The sequence below is a fragment of the Mesoplodon mirus genome (assembly GCF_964341445.2).
Source record: "Mesoplodon mirus genome assembly, chromosome: 11".
In the NCBI taxonomy this organism is placed as follows: Eukaryota; Metazoa; Chordata; class Mammalia; order Artiodactyla; family Ziphiidae; genus Mesoplodon; species Mesoplodon mirus.
In genome coordinates, this window is record NC_138987.1 from 78569113 (window position 1) to 78581250 (window position 12138).

Genomic DNA, 12138 nt, shown 5'->3' on the forward strand with positions numbered 1-12138 from the left:
CTTGCAAGTGTGTTGTAGGATTAGATGAGAAAATGCCTAGAAATAGTAGATACTTTGAATGTAAATTTTCTTTTTCAGTTAAGGTATTTTTAACTGTGCACAGTGTAAAATTGTATTTTATGGTATGTTGAACTATGAAATATGTGAAACCAAATTTTTTAGTCAGTAATGTTTTTATGACTTTTGGTCTTTCGCCCTAAGATTATGGGATTCTCTCAAAGATAACTTGCAGAATTGTAATTGTGAAAATTTGAGAGTTGAGTATAATAGATAAGGAAACAGTTCCTTTTTTATCCTAACCTCTATTTAATATTACATGGAGTTTATGTAGTTTGAATTATATTTTTTAAATGGATGAATAGCTTTTCTTATGAAAGTTTTTGTCACTGCTTTATTTAGAGTCATTTAAATTTGTGGTGCTAGTAGTATTTATTTTTCAAAATTGTGTAGGTGTGAGACATATTAAGCACCTTTGAAAAGATTGCTTTGTCAAGGTCATGAATTATATGGCTTTGTGATTTTGAAAACAAATTCATTTATTTTAAAATTCAATTGTCTTGATATTTTTGACTGTGGAAGTGAATAAAGCAAACTGTTTCCTTCCTTATCTATTCCTTTATAATAGTTTTTTGTTCTTACTTACAAAATTAGGAAATGAATAACTTAGGAAGAAACTTCATTAAAAGCATAATTTAATTAAAAACATAAACTTATTTTTTATTACAGGCATGTTACATGGAATTGGAAAATTTATAGTCGAAATAATTTACTGTCGTTTCAGACTTGGAGCCTACAAACCCATCAATTCTGTAAGTGGTGTAGTATAAACGGTGCTGATCTCTAAGTCATAGTATCATTGTTAAATCTAAATAGTAGCTCTTGGCGCCCAGAAAGAAATTGCCCAAAATAAAGTGTTGTGTTTAGAGGAAATAGTGTAAGGAATAAAACTAATGCTTCGGTCTTTTTGTTCCTCCCTAGGTTCCCTTTGAAGATGGCCACACAGACAACCACTTACCTCTTTTAGAAAATAATACACATTAGCACCTCCCAGGTAAAGGAGAAAAACTTTTTGTCGGAGATGTAAAACCTTTTTTAATAATAAAATATTGTGCAATATATTCAAAGAAAAGAAAATATGAATGAGAAGCAGGAATCACCCTAGGGAAAAAACAAAAAAAAGAAAAAATCCCAAACTGAAATCCTATGTGTGTTGTGTCTGTTACAAATGTCCTAGAAGAAATTATACAGCTAATCTAATCAGTGAATAAGCCCAACTGGAATATTGCGTTGAAGATGACCCCTTCTGATATTTTCATAGCAAACGGCAGTATCGAAATCAAACCTTGCTTCTTGATGACAAAGAGCCTGAAGGAAGAAGTCAAACCACATCTAAAGAAAATGGCATTGATAAGTGCAAATGTTTGCATCTGTTTGTTTTTAAAAGATATGATGTCAGAATAAAATATGTAAAACGTGGAAAACTAGTCTAGACTTTAAAAAAAGTGTGGTCAGGTCACATTGTTAATAAAGGAAGAGAGTAAAAAGTGTGGTCAGGTCACATTGTTAATAAAGGAAGAGAGGGAGGGGCCTCTGTGTTATAGCCATATTACTGTTAAGCCATAACGACAAGACCATTTATCCAATAATTCAGTCTGAGGACAGTTACTGCTTTTCTTTAAACTCTGGCGATTGACTTTTCTGATCAGGGCAGGGTCATGAAAGACTAAGGTGAATTCTTACAGGGGCAGGTACATAGATGCTGTAATATGTAACAGAGGTATCATTCACAAATTATATAGTGGGCACTTATACAGGGAGAAGAAAGCACATCTTTAAAAAAAGATGCTAAGTTTCCTAATCTGATCCTTATTATTGGTATACTTTGGGAACAGGGGGTGAGTAATAAAAAGATCAACTACTAATGATGAAAATTACCAGTCTGTAAAAGATTAAGAGGATAAGTAGCATATTTTGTGTGTGTTGTGGTCAGTGGGCAACAGGGTCACTTTAAATAAAACAGAAGCACGAGGCAAATATTTAAGACAAGATAATGTCAGATCTGAGAGATTATAATATTAAGCAATGTCCGTTAAACTGTAAAACTGTATTAAGAAAGTATCTGCATTCAGAATATCCTGAATGTGATTGATTTTGTATTAGATTGTGTTGGTCTAGCTTTCTTACTATTTAAGGATTGATTTTAAATTTATAGACTATAAAAGATTGAAAATAGAGGGGTATATCACTCAGGTGCTGTTAAAAACTAAATTTGGAATATGTGTGCCAATATCATTTTTCCTTTTGTAATAATGATAGTAGAAGAATCATCAACCAGTCCTCATGGTTTAAGTCATTTAGGGAAATGGGGAGACAAAATTCCAGGTAAGTAACAAGGCCAAGACTAAAAGACAAGATTTAAAATGGTGGCTTTTAGAGAACAGGGCATCACAAGTTAGAGTTTTTCAAATTGCATTCTTTTAAAAGGTAAAAGAAAAGTCAAACAGTTGGGGCAGATAACGTAATGGAGAGAAGGAGAAATACTGATAAAACTACTTTTCATTCAAGCTTATGTGGAATGGTATTTTGCAGATAATAACAGAAGTATCATTGTTTAAGATATACAGTTTATCATTGAGCCATTAAATTAACTGATTAATATAGGTAACAAACATGCTTTGAAAGGTTTTTGAATTCAGAAAATTCCAAATAATGAATGGTTGTCTCTGTATTTCTCATTTCTTTTCTTCAGATATTATTTCCAATGAAGATAGACTAGGAAAAGGAATTTTAATTAGAATTAAAATTTTAGCTGTTTTAGACTGAATGTCAGTTCTGTGAATCTGCTTATCAGAAAGTTCAATTAAGTTTCAGGGTTTTTTTTTAATAGGATGAAAAAATGTTGATTTAGAATTATTTTCTTTCAGTTAGGATTATGACAGTTAAGTATCTTTAAGAAGGATTTTAAAAATTATTTTGGTACTTACATATGATTTTTAATTGTTTCCGTGTTTTCCAAATACCATATTAAAATTTTAATGGAATTAATCTGTCCCATTAAAACTGACTATAAAAGGAATTTCTTTGAAGCAAAATCCTACTTTGCCATTGATTTCCATTTTAAAAGTTAAGAAAGGTTTCCACCTGAAACTCCTCAAATAGGGTCAGATTTTGGGCAATCAAAGTGTTAAGATTCTGACCAGCCCTTTGTATGATGAATGATGAAGTATACTTACATGTTAGGATTTATTAGGAGTTTTTGACCTCACCAAGTGTTTCTTTTCCGTTGCAGAGAACACTGTACTGGTCTATTATGTAGTCTTGGTGTGTGCCTGGGGTGCTTCCAGTAGGATATCCAACTTTATTACTCAATCCTCTTTATTTTATTAGGGCATTCATAATATCTGTGTATACATATTCCATCCTAAATATTTTTAAGAGTTGAGATCTCAAATTATGTGAAATGTGTTTTTTTTAAACTGTGTTTGCATATATTGGCCTATAAAAGGAGATGAAACGTTTAGGTGAATAATTTTCTGCTATAGTATTTGTACATCTTAGACTACCTCTTGGTAAAAGCTTAACTCAATATGAGGAATACAAAATTATTTCTAATTCTCAATTTAGGTGATTAATACTACACTTTTCTCGTATACATTTTATGATATAAAGCACTGAATTTTTATAATAATTTACTAATGCAAAGTTTACAATCTTTAATACTAACTTAATTTTGGAATTCATCAAGGAATGACTAAGATCTCCTAATTTTTTAATGGTATAAGTAGACGTGCATTGTCTTTACGTCTTAGGTTAGTAATTCAAGTAACAAAAAGTAAATTTATATGCAACCCCCTTGCTTCAGAATTTAAAATTTTGAATCTTAAACTTCAGTTCGAGATGCATATATTTGAATGTTCAAAAATTACTTAAACATGAGCCTTAGGATCTTTAAAATCTCATCATGCCCTTTAACCTAGTACTTAAGTTCCTCCCTTTCTGTTTGGAGCTGTAGCAAACCTTCAAAGTGAGTCCACCTTTTGTCAGCACTGTCCAAATAGATCACTATTTGTTCACTACCTTATGGTATGATGCCTGGAGTAGTATCCAAGTTATTTCTTTATTGTAGTTCCCCCCACCCCTTTTGAAATATTTTAGTGACAGTGTCACTTAGCATTATTTTAAGAGTAGGAAACAAACTGCCTTGGATTTTTTGGTTTTCTTGTAGTTTTTTTATTGTGTCGTTTTAAGAGAAAAAAACCACAAAAGACTCATTTAGTGTCTCAGTCCTGAACATTTGGACTCTAAATAAAATAAATTGTACAACAACTTCTTTGTCCCTTTACGATCATGTACCCCCAAATAAGGCTCAGTTCCTCATATTTTTCCTTGTCCTTCTAGGAAAACTACAGCAATCTTTATCACTCAGTTACATTTCCTTTGCTTCAGATGGAGCTAAATTGCTGTATGAGATTGGATTTATTCTGTATTTTTCATGTTATGAATGGACGAGTGATGAAAATTGAGCAGTTGACTCAAGTTTATAAAGCTGTAAGCAGATTATAATCAGGAAAACATTTAATAGTTTTGTTTCAGCAACTCCAAGTTGTACTGGGTATTTATCAAAAGAAATTAGATGAACAATTCTTCCAAACATCGTAACTCACTTATGTTATTTGTGTAATAATTTTAAGGTAAAACTCAGAATGAGAAGGTGTGGGGGTAAAGTGTACATTGATGAAAGCTACATACTAAAGCAGACCTTCAGCAACACGGCATATAACTATGTAATGAATATTTTGTAAATTCTGTTTCCAAGCAACTATGCAAGTCAATTTGGTGATTTCTTGTATTATACCTACCTTTAATTTCTTTAAGATATTTTGCTAGGATTGATGAAAGTTCCCCAACCCCACATCTCCCCAGCCGATTCACAGTTCCAGCTTGGAACTGCTATTTCAAATAAAGTAGGGACACACATAAAATGTTTACCTGTGTGTTAAGAGAGCTGTTTCTAGCTATTAAAACTCAATTTCAGTTAAGTATCCTTTGTCATAATTGTATCTACACCTCACAAGGCATTCCTGTCTTTCAAGCCAGTTACATCCCTAAAACCAGCAATTTCTAACTTTATTTTGTAATTTTTAAAAAAAAATTATTTTAATTTATGTATTTTTGGCTGCCTTGGGTCTTCGTTGCTGCATGCGGGCTTTCTCTAGTTGCAGTGAGCGGGGGCTACTCTTCGTTGCGGTGCGAGGGCTTCTCATTGCGGTGGCTTCTCTTGTTGCGGAGCACGGGCTCTACTAGGCTCCTGGGCTTCAGTAGTTGTGGCTTGCGGGCTCTGGAGCGCAGGCTCAGTAGTTGTGGCACATGGGCTTAGTTGCTCCGTGGCATGTGGGGTCTTACCGGACCAGGGCTCGAACCCGTGTCCCCTGCATTGGCAGGCGGATTCTTAACCACTGCGCCACCAAGGAAGCCCTATTTTGTATTTTTTTTTTTTTTTTTTTTTTTTGCGGTACATGGGCCTCTCACTGTTGTGGCCTCTCCCGTTGCGGAGCACAGGCTCCGGACGCGCAGGCTCAGCGGCCATGGCTCACGGGCCCAGCCACTCCGCGGCATGTGGGATCTTCCCGGACTGGGGCACGAACCCGTGTCCCCTGCACCAGCAGGCGGACTCTCAACCACTGCGCCACCAGGGAAGCCCCTATTTTGTAATTTTTAAAAATATTTTTAAGAAGTATTCTAGGCAGTGGACATTTTTCCATATCTCTTTGTGGGCACATGGGACAGTCATTACTTTTTACTCTAGGCAGTTGCTTATGTTTCTAGAATATAATTATTAGATTTGCAGTTACAGAGAAAAATAGCTGTGTGGAAATTTGCATGTGATTCACATGAACTTTAAAAATTATTGATGTTTTTGGAAGCTTTAGGCTGACGTACTTTAATTGTTATATTCGCTGTGAGATAACACACTATTTGGGTATTAGTCCCTTCTCAGATCAGTCTATTTACCTTGAGATTCTAAATCAGTTTATTAAAGTGAGCTGTTAACTGGGGATGACGTTAGGTTAGTATAAAATTGTGAGAAATGTTTTTCTGATTTGTGTGCTCATCTGCCTCAACTTTTTTAGTATTAATTGCCTCAGCTGGTGACTGTCTTCAACTCTGTTTGTTACTGTATCATATATCTTATGGGTGCAGAATATAGGGATTACCAAAACTTCTTTTTAAACATAACCTTTTCTTTGTCCTCACTGTCCCCTTCTTCCCAAAAGTGGAAGGTTCTTTCTCATTGGAGAGTATATATTAGGCACTCAAGTTATTGTCACTTGGTCTTGATGTAAAATAACTAGGGATTTTCTTTCATGCAGATACCTCCTTTTACTCCTTAATCATCACAAGCTGCTTAATTATCACAAGAGAACTTTATTCATGTCATTTCTCTAATGTCACGGGTAGAACATACTTCAACATGTAAATGTAACCCTATTAATGGTGTCTGAAAAAAATGAAGCGTTATGGGTATGTGTTAATTTATATTCAACTGGTAGTTTCTTTAGATTATATCAGTTTTCTAGGGAGGAGGCAGGAGATCAACTGCAGTAGTCAGCAGTTAAACACTAGAAAGGAAACCATTTTTTAATTCAAATTTTCGTTTAATCAAGTCAAAATGTGAATACTTGATCAGTGGAATTTATTGAATTGGTGAAACATAAAATAATCAAAAGATAGTAAATTCTTAGAACTATTATGTTTTGTCCAATTTCATTGAATTGTATCTTGATTTCATTTTTATCATTATCTACAGTTTGTATCTTAATGTAACTCAAACATGTCATACAGACATCTCAAACTGAAGATAACCAAGTACTTTGTTTCAGAACTGGGTTGTCTGCCCTGGGAAGTAGTTCCCAGAACTTAGATGAGATTGGGAACGACACCCAGAAGAGTTCCCCCCCAAATGCCCTTTATGAGGTTCAGAAAAATCTCAAGTAATATTGGGCTAGAAGTCATCCTCATGGCCCTAGTATACTTCGGCCACCTAGTGTGCCTTTCTGAGTCTTAACCAATTATCTCAGAAAGTGAGCATAAATATAACTGTCGTTAACATTTTATGCTCATGTCATTTTCAAGTAGTTGTGATTATTTTTAGTTGCTTAGGCCCCAGGTACTATATTTGAATCATAGTCCATGTTTTTAACATGAAATGCTGCAATCCAACATGCACGCGTCTCTCAAATATGAGGAAAGTTGGGATAACAGTTATATTATTAATATAGGATTTTGAGGTTAGTTTTTTACTCATTTGCATTATACATAAAATATTTTTAAACAAAACAACACCTGTTCTCTAAACTTAGAGTCACTTAATGAAGTCTGTCCTCTTCTGCTTTACATTCTACAGGTAACACTCTGCAACTGGAGTGATCAAGATACTAGCAAATCCTGGTGAAACAGTAAACTTCCCCACTTATAGAAAAAGCTAAAACTAGCATTTGAAATTTTATTTGAAATTTTGCTTTCCTCAATGGCAAAGATCAGGGGAATGGGTTTTTACATGATTCTAGCCTAGAACCTTCCTCTAACATTAGTCACTCTAATCTCTAATCGAGGCCTGAGCAATATAAACTTAAATATAAAGGATTTGGAGACTTTAATGAAGAAGAGGGAAACCCTTAGGAGGTTATCAGGAAAACTGGTGATTCAAAAGATTTAGAAATAATAGATGTCAAATTCAAATTACGGGAACTAATTTTTACTTAAAAGTATAATAAACAGTCCTAATGAAAATACACTTGAGCCTTCACTTTATACGTAATTATTTACACCTCTTGGTTTTTTTTAGCTTTCAGAAGTGGGTATAGTTAAGGAAAATGTTAAATGTGAACCCACTTTTCTAACCCCCCAGCCCTCAACCAGGACTCCATGGTATAACACAAAAAGAAAGCAGAAACCTCGGTGGAGAATTATTTCTCTAACAGCATTTGTGAAGATGTTGAGACCTTCCTTCCTCTACTTACCTTGATTTTAAACCTTTATACTAAGTACACTAGAATGGTTCAAAGGTCAGAACTGCCTTTCTTTAGCATAGCTCAGCTTCTACCATGTGTTCTTCCATGTTTATTGAGTTGAAATTAGTCCTCTCGAGGAGGAAAAAGCTAACTATGGGAAGATGGGTGTACTTTGGTGTTTTATATTCAAGAGCATAGAATAGAGTGTTAGGAAACAATCAGGAAACAATTTTTTCCTAACATATGTATGATTATAGGCTAGGATATGACTTTCCTTCTCACTGAAATAAAAATGTATAGTTAAGAAATAAAGATGAATACATGACAGCACATTTGACAGGTAATGACTTGGACATATTTGTTACTACCTAATCTTGAGAACCACAGTTGCTGTTTTAGAGGTATCTGAGCTCCAAACAAAAGGAGATCGCCAAATGTTCTCAGACCTTGAGTGTGCTGGACGCCCTAAAGTAGGAGAGGAATTTGTAACAAAAGCTCACGATGAAGAACCACACATTCCGAGCCACCTGAGATCTTGCAATGAGAAGGCGCCAGGCGATGAGGAAGAGGGCAGTATTAAAGAGGTAGTGAATATTTCGCAGCCTGGAAACAGACATATATAACCAAAGTCAAAACAGTACCAAATACCCAACTATGTTATTTGAAGCATAAATGTATCTTTTCCTGGCTATGACCAGCAAATAACTAAGTGCTTAGGTATGTGGCACTACCTGATGGCCTTTTGATTTTGATATCTTTCATTTCCACCACATGCCTTCTGAGTAATCATTTCTATAGTATTCCCCTGACTAGTTTCTCTTTCTCATACCTGCTTTAACCTGTCTTATAAACATGGCTAACATAATCTTTCTTAAATATACTTTGATCGTATTACTATATATCACAAATCTTCCCTGGTTCTTGTTCACTAGAGGGTAAGTTCTAAAGTTCTTGCTATGCAACGTTCCTCTCAGTTTGCAATTACTTTTCCCATCCTTATCATCTCTGCATTAAAAACCCTTCGCTTCTACCAGAATTATGTCAGATTACTATAATTCTTTGTCCCTTAGGGATTAATTATTGAAAGAAATTTCAGGCAGTCAAAGGTCTTGAAGAGTGATTAACTGATTTGCCCATGTTAAATAGCACAATCAGGTTTCCTGCCTGTTGGGTATTCTTTCTCTATACCACATTATGACAGAATGTTGGTAGAAAAAAGAAACTTGGGTTCATATCTGGCTCCTGCACTTACCATGTGCGACTTGCCCACTTACTTTCTTTGAGCTTAAATAGCTCTTTGATAAAAATGGGGTAACAGAAATAATACCTGCCTCACAGGGCTGTGGTAAAGTCTAAATGAAACGGTATATTACAGGGTATATAGTATAAAGGCTCAAAAAATATTAATTCCTCTCCTCCCCCGCTCATATTTCATGTCTGGTATAAAATCAGGTACACATGGTAAGTGCTCAGTAAATATTAACTGACCGATTATATTTACCTTTTTAAGTGTTGCTTTGCTTCTGGGATCCCAGCCATATCCTCTTTCAATAAGTACTTCTTAACTCCTAAAACATAATTTTCAATGTATTCCAACCAATTCAACTGGCGCACATCGAAGTTGAATACCTGAAAGGCAAGAAGAGATTATGGATTCTCAGAATTGCACTGCTGGACGATCACTTTGTTCATTTGATGAAGTTTCTTTTACCTAAATGAGTGACATTCAGTTTGGAAGATTTAGGTTGTACCCCTCCAAACGAGATGATTTGAGCTGTTATTTTAAAGGCAGTAACAATATGGATTACCATTTATATATGAATATTTAAACATGGATCAAGCACAAATATTTGACCTTTAGGAAGTCTTGGAAATTTAAAGGAACTGGTATTAGTCTGGTGAAGGTTAATTTAATTTCAAGTAAATAAGGATTATTTTTTTAAAGAGAATAAATATGTTAGGGACCAAAACAAATTATAATATGTCGTTTTCTTTTCATTATTCTTAAATTTTGGTGTTGTCCCCTTGCCCTAGCACCCTTTCCTGAAATATCACTACTTCATTATGCTGATTAAGGTAAACTTTGGACTTAAGTTTAAACCAAAGGCTTAAATCAAAGCTTTAAGGACTAACTTAGCAGAATTTATATTCTATCTTTGCTTTTGAGATGTTATCCATTATGTTTCTTGGTGTGCCACAAAACGAAGCCCTTCAGAAACATTCAGAGTGGTAAGAAAAGCTTTGCTTCTCTTAGAACACTAGTGTATTTTCTTTTCTTAGACAGAGAATGCCTTGAAACTATATTTTCTTTTCACTTTGCCACCAGAAATCTTAAGAACACATTTCCTGCTTAACTGCAGTGTCTTAGTAGGATCTTGTAGACTGCATATGAATGTTGTTTTTCCATTCTTACTCTTGATTTCATATTTTAGTACATATTTTTCCTGGTTTGATGTTTTATTTCTGTTTTGTTCTTTTATTACATGTATTTATTGCAAGTTATCCCAAATCTTTGTGAAATAAATTGGAGTATTAACAAAGAAGGCAGATGAGATTAACGAGTTCCAGAGAGTTTCACAGACTTGTCCAAAAGCTGAATTGCTTTCCAAAAGTAATTCTGTATCACTTTGTTTGGATTTGTTTATTTTCCACAGTATCACTAAATCGTACTTATTCATCTATATAAACAAAGGCTTTTATTTTTATGCTATTTCATATTTCTAAGTTAGTTAGATTTCAGTGAAACCTTAGTTTGGAATCCTCATTCCATATGGCAAATGAAACTGAATTCTGAGCCACACCAGAGTTTGGCAATTATATCCAAGTATTCAGGACTATTACCTTTGCTAAGATATTTGGAAAGCATATGTTAAATCCACTGCAGTTTTTATTCTTTTTTTCACAAAATTTTTAGTTATTTTAAGTAAAAATATTTGTAAAATGTCAAAAATGAAACTCTAAGCTTATTACCTTTTGAATTATTTAGATGGGTAAATTCCATGGAGAAAATGCAATAAAGATAAGCCTATATAACATTTGATGCTAATTTTAAAAATAATTTCTAATAGCCTGAGGGGTTTTAAAAAATAAGCTGGTTTGATCCATGCATTTTAAACACAGGTGCTTAGAAAAATTTTGTCTATACAGGCATGTAAACATTTCTGAAAAAAAAAGCTCTATTTCATGTCCATTTTAGAGGTTCACAGCGATGATTTCAGTTAAAATATCCATCTAAATCTCAACTGGTATATTTAACATCGTGTCTGACTGCAAGTAACCCTTAGTTTCCATGGTGGGAAGTAATTTTAGGACTTGGATTTGAATCATGCTCTATGAGGCCGGTATGTACGAGCTAGCAGGTGAGGCTAGCTAGCCATCTAACATTTACTTCTCAGCATGATTTGGTTTCTTCTACATGCTGGCAAGCACAAGATAAATCAAGAAATTTATCTTTTCTTTCTTTTAAAAAAATTTTAGCGGAAAATGTCAAGACAGTGAAATCTTTAAAGCTTAATTAAAAACTAAGGATATGCTCAAGGAATAAATGACTGAGAAAATGAAGCTAGGGACATGTACAAAGTACAGAAGATTTCTATATTTGTGAATTTCAGGACAACATTTGTGACTGCTAAGAAGCTAATATATAGAAATAAATGGCACTGATCCTGAGCAATTAAAGTGAAGTCCTATCTTGAGAAATAAACGTCTGAATTGTCAAAGAGAAATCATTATAGGGAAGAAGACTGACAATGCTAGAGAGAGGGCAATGCTGATGGTGGGAGGTCTAAGCTGGGCTAGAATGCAGAGGTGGAAGGGTTAGCTTTTCTAAAAAGATAAGAAGGAAGGAACTGTAGCTTTGGAGATGCAGAACGATTTTGTTTTGACAAGAACAGTGGACGAGAGAGTTCCTGGCCAGTAAAATTATTATTTTTCATTGAAGTCATATGTTTTAGAGGTTAGGGGGGAAAGATAGAGGTACTGAGGATTTGTTGAAAAGTTAACAGCTATGGAAGTTGAACAAGGGATTGAAACAAAGTATATGAGACCTGACTGCAGAACAGCAGTGAGAAGCTAGCCAAAGGCTAAGAACCTAGACCTCTTACCTACATTAAACTTGCTTCCTGCA

The 12138-nt window shown here is 34.4% G+C and overlaps 2 protein-coding genes across 5 annotated transcripts in view; one reads left to right on the forward strand and one right to left on the reverse strand.

Annotated features, from left to right (window-relative positions):
- Positions 1-5039, forward strand: part of ERGIC2 (ERGIC and golgi 2) — a 39162-nt gene extending 34123 nt beyond the window's left edge. The window contains exons 13-14 of the mRNA XM_082636827.1: positions 727-809; positions 979-5039. Coding sequence (XP_082492953.1) covers positions 727-809; positions 979-1041 — 146 coding nt within the window. The 3' untranslated portion in view covers positions 1042-5039. The remainder of the gene's footprint in view (positions 1-726; positions 810-978) is intronic.
- A 1407-nt stretch (positions 5040-6446) lies between these two features.
- Positions 6447-12138, reverse strand: part of FAR2 (fatty acyl-CoA reductase 2) — a 154182-nt gene continuing 148490 nt past the window's right edge. For all 4 annotated transcript variants that reach the window (XM_082636482.1, XM_082636481.1, XM_082636480.1 and 1 more), the window contains exons 11-12: positions 9514-9641; positions 6447-8615 (exon numbers count right to left, since the gene is read on the reverse strand). In XM_082636482.1, the coding sequence (XP_082492608.1) occupies positions 8453-8615; positions 9514-9641 (291 nt within the window). In that variant the 3' untranslated portion in view covers positions 6447-8452. The remainder of the gene's footprint in view (positions 8616-9513; positions 9642-12138) is intronic.